The sequence below is a fragment of the Cydia strobilella genome, chromosome 16 (genome assembly GCF_947568885.1).
Source record: "Cydia strobilella chromosome 16, ilCydStro3.1, whole genome shotgun sequence".
NCBI lineage: Eukaryota > Metazoa > Arthropoda > Insecta > Lepidoptera > Tortricidae > Cydia > Cydia strobilella.
The window spans coordinates 1,771,718-1,790,676 of record NC_086056.1 but is presented as its reverse complement, the minus strand read 5'-3'; the positions used below and the strand labels follow the sequence as shown (position 1 = coordinate 1,790,676).

Below are 18,959 nucleotides of genomic sequence, written 5' to 3'. Positions count from 1 at the left end.
CAAATGGCGGACTTAATGCCTAAAGGCATTCTCTACCAGTCAACCATCCACGTTGGTGTGGTGAAACATAAGTTTCTTATTTCGCCGCTATACTTACTCAACCTCATATCTGCAACACTCGTTTGATGACAAAAACACCCGTATTCCGAATGAAAGAAAAGCGACATTTCCATCAAAATGATTGTTGCAGATATGAGGTTGAGTAAGTATAGCGACGATTTTCGATTGCACTATCGATATCCAATATATTATCCATCTATGCATTCTCCTCCCTACCAGCCTTAGGAAGCTGTTTTGCCGAACCGAATCAATAAGCCGAGCTATTTGCTTGAAAGCAAAGATATTAGGAACAGATAAGATATGGGGACCTGTTTTTGTATGGTCTTTGATCTGTATTAATTTATTAAGGATTTAGGCGGGACAAATGGTTAGTAAAGTTATGCTTATGATGGTTAATTAACCTAATGCACGTATAACGGCTTAACTTTGGTACAATAAAATACTTTGGATCCGGGTATGTCCTTAAACTACGTCCAAAAGAGAGGCATGGGCACTGTGAATGACCTCTCGCTTTGTGTGGTAGGGCACAGGACAGCGGATGTCATTCCAGATCTAGAGCAGAGCCCAACTGGGGAGGTACCTCCACCTTACAGAAAACCGCAGCCAAATAACACTAAACCCTACTCATAGTGTTGTGTTCCTGCCGGTGAGTAAGGTTGCCAGAGCTCAACGAGGGAGAGGAGTGTTAGGGTCGGCAACGCGCATGTAACTCCTCTGGAGTTGCAGGCGTACATAGGTTACGGAGACTGCTTAACATCAAGCGGGCCGTATGCTTGTTTGCCACCGACGTAGTATAAAAATAAAACAAGTGAGTTACTAAAGTACTAAACTTTAAAATGGTGATTGAACGTATAACACGGCTAAACTTTGTTACGGTAAAATACAATTGTGTACTAAAGTATGTACTAAACTTGAAAATGGTGATTGAACTATCGTAGCAAAAATCCGTGTGGATTATGTTGTGAGGTATTATCGAATAAATTACACAATATATTAATTGCACAGCTAAACTGTGGAATGAACTGTCGCCTGCGGTATTTTCGGACCGATACGACTTTCAAACATTCAAGAAAAGAGCGTACTCCATCGTAAAGGCCGGCAAAGCACTTATAACACCTATGGTGTGTGGGTGTGCCATCGCTCATGGCCGGGTGTTTCATTTATTTATTTATAGCAGTATAATTTTAGTAAAGAAACTTCGAAAAGTTATTCAAAATATTTTGGTTTTTTGTTCCAGTGTGGACTTCAGGAACGGCCCACCCGTCCACTGGGCGGTCGCCGGCGAGTTCGGAGCACGAACCCACTTCGTGCTTAACGAGTCTGACACGTCATCAGCTCATTTGGCCGTGGAGAAAGTCGCTCACAGGGATGAAGGCGTCTATAGGTGTCGAATAGACTATGTGGACTCGCCTACTAGGAATTATAGGGTCAATTTAACTGTTATTGGTAAGTTTTCTGTATTTGTTTTGAGGGACTTAGTTTGTGAGTAACAGAGGACTCTCAAGAGAAACCTGAAAAGTTGCAGGCATCCATTGGCTACGGTAATTAAATAGCTTGCCATGAGACGGGGCGTGTACTGTTTTGCCAGCGGCGTAGTACAAAAAAAAAGTGTTTTTCTGAATGTGTGAGGAAGACCGAAAAAACTAACGAGTCTGACTCGTTATTAGCCCATCTGGCCGTGGAGTAAGTAGCTCACAGGGATGAAGGCGTCTGTAGATGTCGAAAAGACTACGTGGACTCGTCTACTAGGAATTATAGTGTCAATTTGACTGTTATCACAGATTTATTCTGTACTAAATAAATAATAGTACTAGGTACAGAAGGTTCACTCTCTAACAAAACGCGTGTATTATGAGAGATATAAGCGCAAGCGCGAGCAGACGTCCGTTAAGTAGCGGTGCGCGGCAACTACTACTGCAAGACTCCACAATTGGTGTAGACCGCATGCACTTGTAGCGACGCGATGAAATCGCGGAGTGAGCCACGCCTGCTGTTATTGATAAGTTTAATTACATTAACGATTTTATTGGATGTGTGAGAAAGATTGAACGAGTTTGACTCATTATTAGGTTATGTAGTGGTGGAAAAAGTGGCTCACCGAGACCGTTGATTTTGAGCGACGAATAAACTATTTACCTATACACAAAATATAGTTATTAAAGACAGCAGTTTCTAGTAACACACGTTTGTTTTTGTATGAGGGTAATATAAATTAAATCAGTCATAGCAACAATATCGGCAATGACAAGGGTTCCGCGTGCATTTCGACCATGTCGGGAGCATTCAAATTCTCATTAAATTCCTCGTCGTAGCTCCTGTGCACCTGTATAAGTGGTTCGTAATCGTAATCTCTTTCGCTCTGACAATTAATATAAACTACAATGCAGAATTTGCTTATTAGTTCATCATTTGCCCTACTTTTTTGCAGTACCTCCTGAATCTCCAAGAATATACGATTCCGAGGGTCGTGAGATTCTTGGCACAGTGGCAGGAACGTTCAGGGAAGGACAGGATCTTCTCCTGTCTTGCCAAGCTTCTGGTGGTGAGTGAAATGATTTTAAAATTTTAATACACAAGGAACATATGAGGGTGACTATATTTTCCTAAATTCAAAACCCCAATTGTAGTTTAGATCCTTAAGCATTTTGAAATCAGAATAAAGTTACAGATGAGACATTTTGTACTAACTGTTATACTTTTGAATTTCATTTCACTAAAATAATGACATCTATCCCCAGGTAAACCGCCACCTGACGTGTCCTGGTACCGAGGAGAAGAACGCCTGGCCTATACGAAGGAAGGCTCAGTCTGCCAGCTGCTCCTGCCAGAACTGACGAGAGAGATGGCTGGCACGAGGTTCCAGTGTCGGGTGGAGCCTCCGCTGCTGAAAGCGGTGTATAGAGATGTTACACTTAAGTTATTTTGTAAGTTTTTGAACATTTTTCGTATTTCCATTCCTGTTATTAACATTTTCATCGCTGAACTTAAAAATATTACTTAACCATTATGTTATTTTGTAAGTTTTTCAATGTTCATAAGTCGTTGCTAACATTGTTTTTCACTTCGTCATCGTCATTTTTTTTGTTGTTTAATACCTTATCGTCTCAGTATCGTCGTTTTATTATGGTCGAACAAATCATCGTGCATCGGAATGGTCGTCTTTTGCAGATTTAAATGTTTAACTTTTATTAAAGTAATTTCTAGATAATTAATTAATTAAGTATTTAACAATACATGATAGTACTAAATAGCGGACTTAATGCTTTAAGGCGTCATTGTAATTAATATCGTCATTAATCATTTTCATCTTTATCACTAACCAAACATGGTAAACCTATTTGTTAGGTTTGAAAGCCATTTTAATTTAATTTAATTTGTTAATGTTTAATCATTAAAAAGCGTAAATATCAATATCAAAACTGTTATTTTTAGTCGCTTTTGGCGACATGTTTCGGATTCTTTGGGAATCCATCTTCAGGCACGAGTGTCCGCGGCGGTTGTACGTCGTGCACTCCGAAACATGTCGCCAAAAGCGACTAAAAATAACAGTGAGTAAAAACCGTACTGATAAATATTTTGAAATATGTCTCACGATAGTTTAAGTGCGACTATCAAGATTTTTTGTTGAATCCACTTCTTGTGCATATTTAATTTTCAAAATCTATTTTTACTATTGGCTGCATTTGCATGCATTTCTGTGGTGCGGTATTCACAATCACGTTCAGTTTTCATTTTACCATATAATTTCTTCTATTTATGGTAAGCATGCAGATATAAATTACTTTTCGCCTGCTTGCTTTACTTCCATTTCATCATTGTTTAAAAATTTTACAAGCTAACTAGCTGAATCAATATTATCACTTTCCATTCCATCATCATCTGTATTATTGTTTTTATTTCAGTAAAACCACAGTTCGTCAGGGTGACGGGCAATGGCATTAGCAGAGCTGGACATGACCGAGCGTTCGTTTGTACCACGCGAGGGTCGAAACCAGCTCCCAATATTGACTGGTTCATCAACTCACAGAAGATTGACTCCACGTTAACAGAGGTAGGAAAATACGAGTTAGTTTAATTATTTGGATATTTAAATATAAAATACGTTTTATCCCAAAAATATAATTATCACGCCAACTCTAACCAAGTTATTATAAGATGAGGTTTAGCTTGTCTGCCCTTGCATATATAATCCAATTTCAGTGCGGTTTTTGTGCATGGCGCTTGCCTTTGTAAATACGTGTGACAATTTAATGTAAAAAGTAAAAATTTGCTTTGGACCCTTCTTAATAACGCGCCAAATAGGTTTCTAACTTTTACATTAACTACAGTAGGACTTCCATAATCCAAGTCCGAAACAAACAACCCCTGTTCGGAGTCACGGTGCGTTCAGATTATAGTATTTAATAAGTGCGTTAATTTATTCAATAAATGTCAGTATAACAAAAAAAACAATACAATAACAACTTAAGACTAAACTTAAGCCTAGTCACCAAGAGTACCCCCCCCCCCCAGGTTGTCCCTGGCGCACTTACGTAAATTCTGAAAAAATATATTTAATGAGACTACATATTGCCATGTAAAATGCGATATCATTTGATGAACTTGTCTAATTTAGTCTGCCATACCTGCCCTCACACGGGTCACTCGGTCACTCGGCAGTTCGGATTAGCCTGTGTACGGTATATCGAGGCCCTATAGTACCAACTTTATCTCCGGATGTCATATCAAAAACGTTTTCCATCAGGTGGATGTTGACGGCGAGGTGACAAGAAGTGTCCTAACTTGGAGGATAAGAAGGGAAGACAGCGGAAGACAGCTGGTCTGCCGAGTCTCCAACCCGTGGTTCCCGGCGTACACGCTGGAAGACTCGGTGGTGTTGGATGTTATGTGTAAGTTTAAGGAAGATCCTTTTATTTAAGTATTTGTTTATCTATTTAATGCCGATAGCTTCGCTAAGTTTGGACAAAGATAGATAGTTATATCCGTAATAGATGGATCCATGTTCTTTCACTGGTATGCGTCAAAATTATAAATAACAAACGAAACCGTCAACGCCCTCTATACGAGTGTAGGCCAAAACTAGTGGCGCCATCTGATTGAGAATGAAATCACGAAAATTTCTAAGGAAAAAACGTACCTCGAAAATCACGAAAATTTGATTCTCAATCAGATGGCGCCACTAGTTTTGGCCTACTCTCGTATAGAGGGGGTTGACGGTTTCGTTTGTTATGTATAATTTTGACGCATATCAGTGAAAGAACATGGGTCAAAATCATATAAAAATAATTAATGCAAATAAAAAAATCGTTTATCCATATTTAAACACATTTTAACGTATTTTTATAAGTCTTCATTTTTAGTTTTAAAGTATGTCGATAGATGGCAGTGAATTTACAGTTGTTACAAAATTTACTATGACAGTACCGCTCTATCTTATTATATCCTCATTGGTTTGGAGCTAAGTCGATCTGTTAAGTATTCAAGTATTTATTATTTACTTATTGGTCAAACTAATTTATCTTTACTTATCTTATATTTTGGCCATTGGCGAATAAAATGTAAAAAATCCACTATCCGGGCACGTTTTATATTATTATAAAGCGTTATTATAATAAATTGGGCGCTTAAATTATAAAATATTTCCCAAATTTTATGGTTCGAAACACAAATTAGTAGGTCAGTATATTACAATAGATTTTTTCGTATGTGTAAATATTTATAGTTGGTCAAACCAAATTGTCAGTAAATATGAACAAAAAAAACTATACCCATCATTTTCTTTTGGGTGCTAGTACTAGTGTAAGACAAAGACAGTATTATTCTCTCTGTCTATGTTTGAAATGAGACAGTCCTTTGACAAACTATACTTAATACCGAATGCATGAAAGCACACAATTTAGTTATAGTAATAGGTCAATAAATGTATGCCACAAAGTCAGAAATGTTTATTTAGCACTAAACTAACTGGGAAATCACCAATCAGCATTAATCTTGCCCAAACCCTAGAAAGGTAGCAGTTAATCGAATTTAAACTGTTGTGAGACATACTAACATTAAATTATTTTACGGTTTAGACTCACTTGTTTTAGTCACTCGCGCGACATGTTTCGGAGAGCCTAGGTCTCCTTTCTCAAGCACTAATAGTGCGAGCAGCGTTCACGACGACCGTGTATTGCGTACTGCCGCTGCCGCGCGCCGCGTCGCTCGCTGCGCGCGCGCTGAGAAAGCCGGTTGGGGGAGGTCTTGCGCTATCGTTGTAGCGGCAGCGGCAGTACGCAATACACGGTCGTCGTGAACGCTGCTCGCACTATTAGTGCTTGAGAAAGGAGACCTAGGCTCTCCGAAACATGTCGCGCGAGTGACTAAAACAAGTGAGTCTAAACCGTAAAATGATTTAAAGGTAGCAGTTAAGTTAGGTAGGACTAAGAGCCCAATACTAATATTGCAAAATCCCCAATTAATTTCCCCGACTTTGAACCACCCAACAAATGTATGTAGGTCATACTAAACAACTTTTATTATGGGACCAATGCCGAAATCGCGAGAAAAAGTTTGGCTGTTTCATACATTCCGGCTGAGTTGTTGTCATACCGTTGATTTCCATGGGACAACCAAATTTTTTTCGCGATTTCGGCATTGGTCCCATAATAAAAGTTGTTCAGTATGACACAGAGTATGGCTGGTGGTTAAAATTTCACCTTGTATTTACAAACTTCCAACTTCTTTTCAGTCTAAATATGTACCTTTTGCAGTAGTTTTCTCATATCACTGCAGAACTGGTAAATTAAACCTATAGGTATATTTGTCTTATGAAGTCCCAGATCTGAAGCAAGTAACAAGTAAAACAACTACTCACACGGTATTTAAACTAAGTGCAAAATTATATGTGTTTAACGTATGTTTGCAATGTAATGCTGGTAGCTGCAGTTTTGTAACTTTAGCTATTGAAGACCAAGTTAGCCACTAAGCTAATGGTTGAGATAAACTTACAAAGTATACTACTTTCTACTAAAGGTATTATTTTTTTATTTTATTTTTTTTATTTAATAAAATACAGAGTATTCATACAATAATCATAGCCCCGCAAAACTCAATAATGAGTTTGACTGTGGGGTCATCAGTCTCTAGTTACATATGTACTTAACTTAATTTTATAGTAGTGCAATTACTACAAAATATTGAGGTAGTGTATTTTTAACATAGATTTAAATTTAGACTTCTTATTTTCACATCTTATGGCTTCGGGCAAACTATTAAGCAAATATGGTATTCTTTTCCTAAGGGTTCTATCCCCGTAGTAGTTATTAATTCTAGGAACGCATAGTTTGCCTGAAGTCACAGCCTTTGTGATGTAAGTGTGATTAACTGGTGTTAATGCATCCTCTGAGCTAAGCTCCCGCCGGCCATGGTTATTGATCGCAAGTAGGTATTTATGTTTTAAACTGACAGGTAAGATGTTGCAAATTTTGAATAGAAGTCTGTAGTTACCTTTACATTTGAGTTTAGTTTTATGGTTAACAAGTAATTTTAAAAATCTGATCTGCATATTTTCTAATTTATCGATATTGGTCTTAGTTGTGAGTCCATAGCTGTCAAGAGCATAGCTCAGTATTGAATCTACAAGTGACATGTATAAACATCTAAGTGTGCTAATAGGAACTTTAAATTTTAAGTGAAAGAATTTACCTAATAAAACTCTAAGTTTTTCATAAATAAAGTTAACATGATATGACCAGGAGAGGTGCTCGTCTACTTTGATTCCAAGGTAAGTAATACATTCTACTTGTTGTATAGGTTCACAGTTACAGTTATATTTGTTTAGATGAAAGCAAGCAGTGAAAAGTATGGGCATATAATTTGGAAGGGATATTCTTAATTGGTAAATACGGTGAATGAATTAGTAAGAACTTGGTTTTATTGGAGTTGAGAACTATCCCATTGTCGTGAGACCACTTAACGACCGAGTCAATGTCTTCCTGTACTAGACGGAAAGTGTCCTCAAGGTCAGTGCCCGCGCGCAGGGCGCATAGGTCGTCTGCGAACATGTGCGCTGAGCAATGCTGCAGCACACCGCACAAGCTGTTAACGTGCATCAAGTAGCAGACAGGACCACAGCCCAAGCCCTGAGGCACCCCATACTCCACGGCGCACTCACGACTATAGGAGTTCCCGACCCTGACCTTGTAGGAGCGCGAGGTGAGATAGTCGCGGAACCATGGGTTCAGCGGCTCGCTCACTCCGCACTCGTGCATGGCCTTCAATAAGGCATTCGATTCCAAAGTATCGAACGCCTTTTTGAAATCAAAGAATACGGCTAATACAATTTTTTTATCATTCAGGTTAATTTCGTCTGTAAAATTTGATAATAAAGTCGAGGTACTTTTTCCTCTTTGAAAACCGTGTGGACTGGGAGTTAGAACATTATTTTTACTAAGATAGGTACTAAGCTGGTCAGTAATACATTTTTCCATAATTTTATCAATACTGGATAATATTGCAATAGGTCTATAGTTAGAAAAGGATTTATGATCTCCTTTTTTGTAAATCGGTCGAAGTATAGCCTCTTTTAGTTTACTAGGAAATTTATGATGTTTTACGGATAAATTTATCAATCTGGCAAGAACAGGACTTATTTTATCTGCGACGAGTTTTATGTCAGACATGCGTATTAGGTCGCTGCCCGGAGACTTGTATGAGTTCATGTTTTTGACTACTTTTCTAATTTGATGACTTTTCATGGGCTGCCATCTCATACACACATCTGACTTTTTAACATAGTTATCCCTATATCAATCAAATTATAATTACAGAAATGTTTAATCTCTTTTATCTCGTCTGTAAAAGTAGAGGCGAACTTATTACATACATATTTGTCATTGCCCATAACTTGCATGTTTGAGTGTATTATATCATCTAAATTTTTACTATCTTTTCCTAATAATATATGTATCCTTTCCCATAATTTCTTAATATTGTTATTACATTCTATAATACACTTTTTATCATAAGAATTTTTACTTTTATTTATGGCTTTGGTACATTTATTCCTATACCTACTATACCTACTAGACTGACAATATTTTATTTGGCCATCTGTGTTTTGGCCACACGTGTAAAAATCTTGACAGTTAACAAAATAACTCTATTCAATATCGAAAAAGGGGCATTTGGGCATTTAGGTCGCTCCCCTTTTTTTTCGAACGAGTGAGCGAAGTGAAGTTCTTACATTCAACTTGGAACACACGGCCGGCTAGGGGCACGTCTCGGCATTTCGATGTTTTTAAGCTGAACTATCAGAGGATAGTTTGATGGACAATAACTTAAGTAAATTTGTTCTAATTTAAATGAAATTGGGTAGACTTGTAGTTAAGGGCATTATATTTTAGTCATTAAATTATAAGCAGGCTGTATCAAGGGGTTATGGAGCTAGAAGAGCGTATAAGGCCAATAAGCTATTTGTGAGGGGTCTTGCTATTCTGGTCATCTTATTTGCAAGAAAGTATGATCGAGTTTATTTACGTTTTAAAAATAATTATTAATATATAAACACTGACATTTGACAAGAAAGATTACGGCTTACCACAGATACAGTTTATTTTAAATAAGTTTAATCTCTATGGTGACTTAAATTTATCAGTTAAGGGTTCCACAGATCTTGCAAAAAATCGCACGCGGTTTTCGATCCTTTGCCGACTAGATAGCCATTCAATTGATCTTTTTGGCGAACCGCGAGTTCTCAGTTCGGGGCGAAAATTACAACAACGTTACTGATGAAGCAAACCACAACACAAACAGCACTAGAGGTTCCTATCTCAAGGAATGACAGATTTCACATAATATAATTATCTTAAAGCCCCATTTAGACGGTTTAAGTACTTATTTACCTACATGCTATTTTCGTTTTATTGCGGTCACTGTAGTTACCAATGTATCGAATATTGCATGCAAGTTCTTCAATCATCTCAATGGGCCTTAAGTATGACATAACACTGGGTACACCACAAATACGCCAAGTTAAGAGATAAATCCAACCGGGTGCCAATTTGGACGGGGTTCAAGTGTGCGCTGTATCAACTATGAGGAGTCATTCAAGTAAAAGATATATGCTTTTACCCGACCGGAGAAGGGAAGGCTATGTTTTCTTCTGACTTAAAATCCGTAGTAATTAGAATAGGTTGCTTTCTATTAGGTATCTTGGTATGAATTAGTCAGTAGTGACCTTGCCTACGAAGCCGTAGGTTTCGGGTGCTAATCCTGGTAAGGGCATTTATTTGTGTGTGTATCACAAATATTTGTTCCTGAGTTATGCATGTATTTGTGTTCTATGTAAGTACTACTTTATTTATTTTAGCTCAAGAAGACTTACTGTGGGGCTTAGTCAATTTGTGTAAGAATGCCCTATAATATTTATTTATATATAATTATATTCCTACTAATATTAAAAATGTGAAAGTAACTGTGTCTGTCTGTTACCAGTGAACCGAATTGGATAAAATTTGATATGGAGATAGTTTGAAGCCCGAGGAAGGACAGAATATATTAGTTTTTATCAATCGTCATCATCATTCCACGCAGACGAAGTGGCGGGCAAAAGCTAGTATTATGATTATGTATATCGTCATTTAGAAACGGGTCTATCGCGAATTTATTTTGTTACCTTTATTTACCGACGTTTCGACACAGGTTTCACTGGTCGTGGTCGCGGCTAACTGACGTCCCAGCAAAATGTCAAAACAGAGATTTGTGTGACTACCCCACGAAAAGTGCATTTAAAGTTCGAGGTAGACATCACATTTTCAAACCACCCACTACACATAAAAGTTAATTATTGTCAATAGTATTAGTAGTAGTGTCTATTGACAATAGTTAACTTTTATGTGTAGTGGGTGGTTTGAAAATGTGATGTCTACCTCGAACTTTAAATGCACTTTTCGTGGGGTAGTCACACAAATCTCTGTTTTGACATTTTGCTGGGACGTCAGTTAGCCGCGACCACGACCAGTGAAACCTGTGTCGAAACGTCGGTAAATAAAGGTAACAAAATAAATTCGCGATAGACCCGTTTCTAAATGTGATTTAATATGTGTTTAAACCGCGAAAGTTTTAAATGTTATATGTATATCGTCATCAAGTACCCACAACACATGCCTAATTGAACTTACTGTGGGACTAGTTAGATCTGTGTAAAGTATTTATTTATTTAGCGATTCGGAGACTTAGTAGAAAAGAAAGAAAGAAAGAAAATACATTTATTTAGCGCCACAACATAGTACATAAAAAAGAGAAAGCCATGCAGACAAAAAAAAATTGGACGCTAATAAATGTGACATTTTCAACCAAAAGGCACCACATTGTCGCTTGTCAATAAGGTTGATTTCAAATTGAAGCTGTATGGAAATAGCGCCTTATTGACATACATATATACATACATACATATAATCACGCCTATTTCCCGGAGGGGTAGGTAGAGACCACGGATTTCCACTTGCTACGATCCTGACATACCTCTTTCGCTTCCTTCACTTTCATAACATTCCTCATACACGCTCGCCGGTTTAGGGTGCTCTTGACCTGGCCTTTCTTCAGGATTATCTTTCTCTTCAGGATTTTCTTATTGATAACCGACAATAAGTACCCTTTTGATTGAAAATGGCACAAATACGTACGATCCATAATGCCGTGGCACACCGTGGCGCTAGTTTTCTGTGGGGACCAGAATTACGGTAAAGATATTATTTTATGGAATACGATATTTTCCTCATTGAAGGTTTCCGTAGCGACATTAATATATTAATTTGGCCATGCACAAAATATGGCACTGGAAAAATTAATTACTTAAGTAATTCTATAAACTACATTATCACTAGTCGACAATCTTCAGTCATTTTATTATTTACTAGCGACCCGCCCCGGCTTCGCGCGGGTAGTTCAACTAATTAACACAATACCTTTACAAATTATACATGGAAACCTTCCTCTTGAATCACTCTATCTATTTAAAAAAACCACATCAAAATCCGTTGCGTAGTTTTAAAGATCTAAGCGTACATAAGGACAGGCGGACAGAGCGGAAAGCGACTATGTTTTATTATACTATGATAAAATTAGATTAGATTAGATATTTATTCTCATAATATGAAATTACATTATAAATTATGCTAGACTAATCTACATGAATTTATATTATGATCGTCATTGACTAGGTATTTACATAACATTATTTAATAAATTAATAGATACAAATCAAAAAGTAAAATGTAGTGATAAGCTGATACATTGTTTTATCTAACTAAAAGCATAACGAGTCTTTTATAGTTTCTGAAACTGCTTTTAAACTGCTAAAAACAGAACAAATTGAAAATAGTCCTTCCCTACGAGTAACTGGTTAACCCAAAAACGGAATCTTTTATCTGAAATTGCACCGACCAATTCGCCAAACAGGCAACATTTTCTAATCATGAGTAGGGTAGCCAGAAAGTCCTGTTTGCGGAGGACGGTCTCCGACCGCGACCGCGGCGTGTGGTCACCGCAGTTTACTACGACGATAAAGCGGACATTTTAAATGTAGTTGTTTGCGATGTGTTTTTAGAAAGTTACTTTGTACCAATTGGTTGTTGCTAAATTGTTGTTAAAATAAGAAAAGGCTTTTTGAAAAATTTGCACATTAACATTTTAAAAACCGGCCAAGTGCGAGTCGGGCTCGCGCACGAAGGGTTCCGTACCATTACGCAAAAAAACGGCAAAAAATCACGTTTGTTGTATGGGAGCCCCACTTAAATATTTATTTTATTCTGTTTTTAGTATTTGTTGTTATAGCGGCAACAGAAGTACATCATCTGTGAAAATTCCAACTTTCTAGCTATCACGGTTCGTGAGATACAGCCTGGTGACAGACGGACAGACGGACAGACAGACAGACAGACAGACAGCAGAGTCTTAGTAATAGGGTCCCGTTTTTACCCTTTGGGTATACCATCACCACCTACTATCATGTTGTAACACTATAATGACGTTGTAATATAGTTTTCATACATAAAAACTGTTGGAGCACAATTAGCCTCATGCATGAAGTTTATATTTGAACGAAATATTTGTAATTCGAATGTTTGTTACCTTTATATCATGTTACAAATGCATTTCCGTTATTCAATAATCATTTAGTTGCTTTAAATAATAAATAAAAAGTACAAAAATTTGCTCGCGAAAATCTAGTGAGCGAAACGCGCGAAACGTCACGTGACGTCACGCGTTCGACAGATAAGTGCCATTAGTAGCGAACGTCAGTTGGACCGTCCAGTGTGACGTCATCACGCTCTCTTTCGCGCCAAAAATTATGAGCGTTTCAACCGCTCAAATTTTTTTAACATTTTAAATATTTATGAAATAAAACTATGAAAACGGATTATATCGCGTATATTGAATTTATAATACATCCCGACGTTTCGAACCCTTTACAGCGTTCGTGGTCAACGGGTGACTCAGGAAAAATTACAAAGTGTAAAAATACCCACATACTAAAAATAATGAACAATCCTAGACTATAAACTTTAAGGCTGGTTGTACATGCAAAATCGGTTCATAAGGCTAGTTATACACTACAATTATTTTAAAGTAAAGGTATATATTATTATTATTGTTGGGGTGTTGTGGGCCTGTGAGTGTCACGTCGACCAAGCAGTGATCTATTGTGACGGCCCTTTAAAGTTCGTTACTAATGCCCGTTGAGTCCAGAAAATTCCAGATTCTTTGGGCCGTAATGTTCTGTACCTCATAGGGTTGCAGTATGTGCCGCCCTAAGTGGATACTTCTTTTTGACATTAGTGGTCCACAGGAACAGAGAATGTGCATTGCAGTCTCCTCTGATTCCTGGCAGAACCTGCATGTCGCATCCTGTTTCTTCCCAATTCGGGACATGTGTTTGTTCAACTTACAGTGTCCAGTCAATATTCTAGTCACTGCGCAGGTTTTATATCTTTTGAGCCTTAGAAGCTCCTTAGCAGTTTTGCCGTTGAACCCTTTGATTAGAGCTTTCGAGTGTTCTTGTCCTTTGACGAACTTCCACCAATCGATTGCTCTAGTTTTTTCTATGTTGCTGAGCAGAGAGTATGCATCCCGTTTTGTGATTCCACAGAACGGTTCTGGGCCGACCAGGGGTGTGTCTGCGCCCTTTCTAGCAAGTTCGTCCGCTTCTTCGTTTCCGTTAATGTCGGAGTGCCCTGGTACCCATCTAAGTATGACTTTGTTGGAGTTAGCCAGTGCATTTAGGTTTGTTTTACAGTTCTGGACTAGTTTTGAGTTTGACTCGAGGGAATCTAGTGCCAGCAGAGCAGCCTGGCTGTCTGAGTTGATGTAGATATGATGGTGTCTTAGGTTTCTATCCAGGTTAAGCTCCGCACATTTGTTGATGGCGAAGACTTCTGCCTGGAAGATTGATGCCTGTGTGCCCATGCTGACGCTAGCTCTGAGCTTAGGTCTCTCACCATAGATCCCACATCCTACATCATTGCCTTTCTTGGAACCATCCGTGTACCAAATATGGCTTCCCTCTTCGACGTACATTTGGTCGTTGGTCCATTTGTCTCTAGGAGGGATTTCTACTGTGTACAGTTTGGTAAAATGACATTCGGTGTGCGTGTCATCAGTGGGCATGCTAAGGGTTCTATTTGCAAAAACCCAGGCCTTTAGTTTGGTTAGTGCTTGAGAGCGCCATTTTGGCCTGTTTAGCGTGCATATTCTGTAGACGCACTGCTTGGCCTCCTTTTGCACGTGCAGGTGGAGTGGTATAATGTCCAGCAGTGCGTCTAGGGCCGCTCCCGGTGTCGAGGAGAAGGCGCCTGTTGCGGTTAAACAAGCCGTGCGTTGCAGGCTGTTTAGAGTATCTATCGCCGTCTTTTGGCTGGTTTTGTTACACCAGACTGCGGAGGCATATGTGATAATGGGCCTCACTACCGCTGTGTACAACCACATAGCAATTTGGGGTCTTATGCCCCATCTTGCTCCTGCCATTCGACAGCATGACCACATGGCCATTTTTGCTTTTTGTATAATATTTCTCAAGTGAGGGTTCCAAGTTAACTTTTGGTCGAAAGTGACCCCTAGATACTTGACCTCTTCTGAGAACGGTATTATTTGTCCATTAAGTCTTGGTTGTGTAAGCTTTTCCAGCTTTCGTTTCCTTGTGAATGGTACTATTACAGTCTTGCTCGGATTAATGGACAAGTCATTTTCTCTACACCATTTGAATATAGTGTTTAGAGCTCCTTGCATTAGGTTGGAAATCGTGTGGAGGCAAGGGCCTTTGACAATGACTACCAGGTCGTCGGCATATCCCTGTGTGTCATAGTCATGGCCTGACATAATTGCAAGAAGTTGGTCCACTGCTAGGGTCCATAATAGTGGGGATAGAACGCCTCCTTGTGGACACCCTTTTGTGGTATAAAATTCATGCTCTATGGTATTGAGGGTCAGAGTGGCTACTCTGTTCGAGAGCATGCTATGTACCCATCTGGTGGTGGTTTCGTCTACTCCCTTTGAATTCATACCATTGAGTATGGTCTCTGTGGGCGTATTTTCGAAAGCACCCTCGACATCAAGGAACGCACATAGAGCGGTTTGCTTTTCCTCTAGGGTTTTCTGCACCTTGTCAACCAGGTCGAGTAGGGCAGTCTCCGTAGATTTCCCCTTTTGGTAAGCATGTTGGTTTACACTTAGTGGTCTATCCACCAGGTATTTCGCTCTAATGTGTTGATCAATGATTCTTTCCATCGTTTTGAGTAGGAAGAGTAGGAACGATATTAGACTAATAGGTCTGAAGGATTTAGGTTGTGAATAGTCCTTTTTCCCTGCTTTTGGTATGAGGCGTACCTTGACCCTAGTCCATTCATCTGGTATAATTCCCCATGCAAAACTTGCTCGGAATATTCTGGCCAGATGCGGGAGGAGGAGTTCCTGTCCTTGCTGTAAAAGCGCCGGAAATACTCCATCTTCTCCTGCCGATTTAAATGGTTTAAATTTATCCAATGCCCATCTAATTTTGTTTGGTCTGAAAATGTTAGTTGCCAAATTCCAGTCGATATTGCTTGCCCTGTGGTTTCGAGAATTCCTTTGGGCGCAAAGTTGTGTGTTACTGGTTGAGTACGAACCGGGGAAGTGGGTGCTTCTGAGCAAGTCCAGAGTTTCCTCTTCTGTGTTCGTAAATGTGCCATCTGGTCTTTTAAGAAGACCGAGATAGTTGGTTGGTGTCTTGGAGAGTATTTTGTGAATTCTCGCTCCTTTATGAGTTTGGGCAATCTCTTCACAGAACTTCCTCCATGACCTTCTTTTTGCTTTCCTGATTTGTTTATTATATTCAGTCAGCGCTCTACCATACCTTTCCCACTCATTCGGTGTGGTCGAGTGATTGAATATGCGACGTGTGGCCCTACGGAGATTTTCTAGCCTTTTGTTCCACCACGTCGTTGTGTTAGTAGTTTTTGACTCTTTCAGTGGGCAGCTTTGTTCGTAGGCCCTACGTATGCCTTCAGATATTATATTAACTGCCAAGTTGAGAGAATCTGGGGTTTTGACATATTTTGGGACATCCTTTAGACGGTATTCGAGGTCGGCCTTGTAGGCTTCCCAAGACGTTTCTTTTGGATTTCTACGCGTAAGTGGTTCCCTATCTAGAGAGCCTTTTACCCTGAACAAAATATGTCTATGGTCCGACATTGAATTTTCGCTGCTGACACGCCAGTCGGCTAGGCAGCTCGCCGCCTTTTCAGTAGCGAAGGTTATATCTAATACTTCTTGCCTAGCTCTAGTTACGAAGGTGGGCGTATTGCCCTTATTCAACAAGTGCAGGCAATTAGTAAAGATAAATTGGGATAGTAACTCACCCCTTTTGTTGATTCCAGTGCTCCCCCAGATGGTGTGGTGGGCGTTGGCGTCACATCCCACAATAAGTTCCGCCTTTTGTGCCTGAGCGTACTCTAGCACTTTAGTCAGTTCTTCTGTGGGGTCTTGCTTCTCTCCGGGCAGGTAGGCGGAGCAGACTATTACCTTGCGTGCTCCTCTCCCTTTGAGATCGACGTAGGCAGCTACTTGGTCTTCACTGCATAGTTCTGTAACAGGCAAGAAGTTAATATTTTTGTGAAATACGATGCAGGCTCTCGGTTTGGCACCTTTTTCGTAGATCAGTACCTTTCCTGCCCTGTTCAGTCCTGGTGCCATGGACTTGGTGTTGATCCATGGTTCTTGAATGAGAGCGATGTCCAGGCCATTTTCGCCAAAAAGCTTTTCAACGACCGCTGTAGCCGCTATGGCGTGGTGGAGATTGGCCTGAAGGAACATCACCCCCCTACCCCCGAATGCGTCGTGTTTATTTGCCACCGCGGTGGGCACTGGTGCGCCCTTGGTAGCCTCCTCTGTCCCCTTTACCCCTTGGGCGGTTGTTGCCCCTATGGCCTCCCCGGTTGGCGAGAAACCGCTGCGCGCCCGATGATCCTGGTTTGGCATTGGGTGTCGAAGGAGCCGCCCGTTTTGGACCTGAAGGCACCTTTCGGGCAGGCTTTTGGGATAAGGTGTTGGGTGGGTTAGGGTTTGCATCCTGCGGTGGTGGGTCTAGGGAAGGTTGAGTTTCGGTCTGTTGGGTTTTTGGTTGGCCCTTTAGCCGAAACTGGACCTCCCGGAAACCTAAGTTTGCCTTTAGGCCCTTTTTTTGTAGATTCTCCACCGACATGTCGTCCAGAGATAGGGTTACCATAGCCCCACTCTTCTCGACTTTGGTGTGGAGAATCTTCCAGTGCTCTGTGTACAGCCCCTGGTTCTGTGCATAGAGCAGAGACAGCGACTGCTTTACCTTGGAGTCGTCTATCTCTGGGATGAACACCATCCCTATATTAGGCTTGGGAAGCTCATTTTCAGGGATAACCCCGAGATTGGCTTCCGGCCATGGTTTTAGGGATGGTGTTATTAGTTCAAGCCAGGCTTTTGACCTTTGGTCACTACAGGTGATGAGTAACCAGCCTGGCTTGTATGAGTAACCCTTGAACTTTGGTCCCTCGTCCATCTCCAGGGTCGCAATCTTTTGCAAGATGGTATTGCAGAGGGACTCCAGTTGCGCGACACTCATCGGCTTGGAGTCCTTGATTCCGACTCGGACTTGGCTGAGGACCTCGTTGTAGGGTTGTGAGGGTTGGGGTTGGGTTGGGGGAGTCACAGTCACCCTTGGGTTCTTGCACATGTTACCCTGTGGTGATTTTTCCTCCGAGCGCGGCCGTTTGGCCGATTTTGGCTCGGGCCTGGAATGTGTGGACCCGAACTTGTACCCCATTTTTTTAAGCTCCGCGAAACCCTTTGCGGACAGTTGTAGCGCCTCCTCATGCGCAACTCCTAGTCCTCTAAGAGCTTTATAGCGGCCCTTCGCTGAGCCCGTCAATTTCTTGACGGACTTGCGTGTCTCAGGGTTGGGAGCCTCCGTTAGGTTGCTTGGGCGATGGGTATCGCTCCTTTCAACCGTGTCGGCGCTCTCCACTCCCTCCATGGCTTGCTCCGATGTTTGGGCAGAGTTTTCCGCGCCTACCATCAGGGGCATTAGTTCCTGGCATAGGTCTTCCAGGGTACCTTCAGATTTTTTATTGTTATTCTCCATACAAATCCCACGAGAAGCTAGGGAAAAAAATGTCGGTCGCCAGCAGAGCCCCGCTTGCTGGAACAAGGCAAAATACACCTCGAGGTTGCCCGGTATCGAGGGTCATCGTTAGCGGCTGAGCTCCCCCTCAGCCACGCATCTCTCGGCACGATTGTTCGACCTTAGATTGGGGTTTTTTAAAGAGGTTGTCTCCTCTTGGAGTGGAGTAGGAGTAATGTGTGAAAGGAAGCCTAGGGTTTGCATTCCGGGTCCCAAATGTGCGGAGGAATTC

At 40.5% G+C, this 18,959-nt stretch overlaps 2 protein-coding genes and 1 long non-coding RNA gene across 6 annotated transcripts in view; 1 reads left to right on the top strand and 2 right to left on the bottom strand.

Moving 5' to 3' along the window:
* Positions 1-18,959, bottom strand: part of LOC134748376 (uncharacterized) — a 351,953-nt gene that overhangs the window by 8,825 nt on the left and 324,169 nt on the right. The window lies entirely within an intron of this gene.
* Positions 1-18,959, top strand: part of LOC134748344 (nephrin-like) — a 167,441-nt gene that overhangs the window by 109,542 nt on the left and 38,940 nt on the right. For all 4 annotated transcript variants that reach the window (XM_063683115.1, XM_063683117.1, XM_063683113.1 and 1 more), the window contains 5 exons: positions 1,298-1,506; positions 2,489-2,602; positions 2,799-2,984; positions 3,963-4,111; positions 4,805-4,949. In XM_063683115.1, the coding sequence (XP_063539185.1) occupies positions 1,298-1,506; positions 2,489-2,602; positions 2,799-2,984; positions 3,963-4,111; positions 4,805-4,949 (803 nt within the window). The remainder of the gene's footprint in view (positions 1-1,297; positions 1,507-2,488; positions 2,603-2,798; positions 2,985-3,962; positions 4,112-4,804; positions 4,950-18,959) is intronic.
* On the bottom strand, positions 15,847-18,691 carry LOC134748352 (uncharacterized). Its single transcript, XM_063683131.1, has 2 exons — positions 17,239-18,691; positions 15,847-17,159 (listed from the first exon to the last, which is right to left on the bottom strand). Exon 1 carries the CDS (start codon positions 18,686-18,688, stop codon positions 17,417-17,419), a length of 1,272 nt encoding a protein of 423 aa, XP_063539201.1. The 5' UTR covers positions 18,689-18,691; the 3' UTR covers positions 15,847-17,159; positions 17,239-17,416.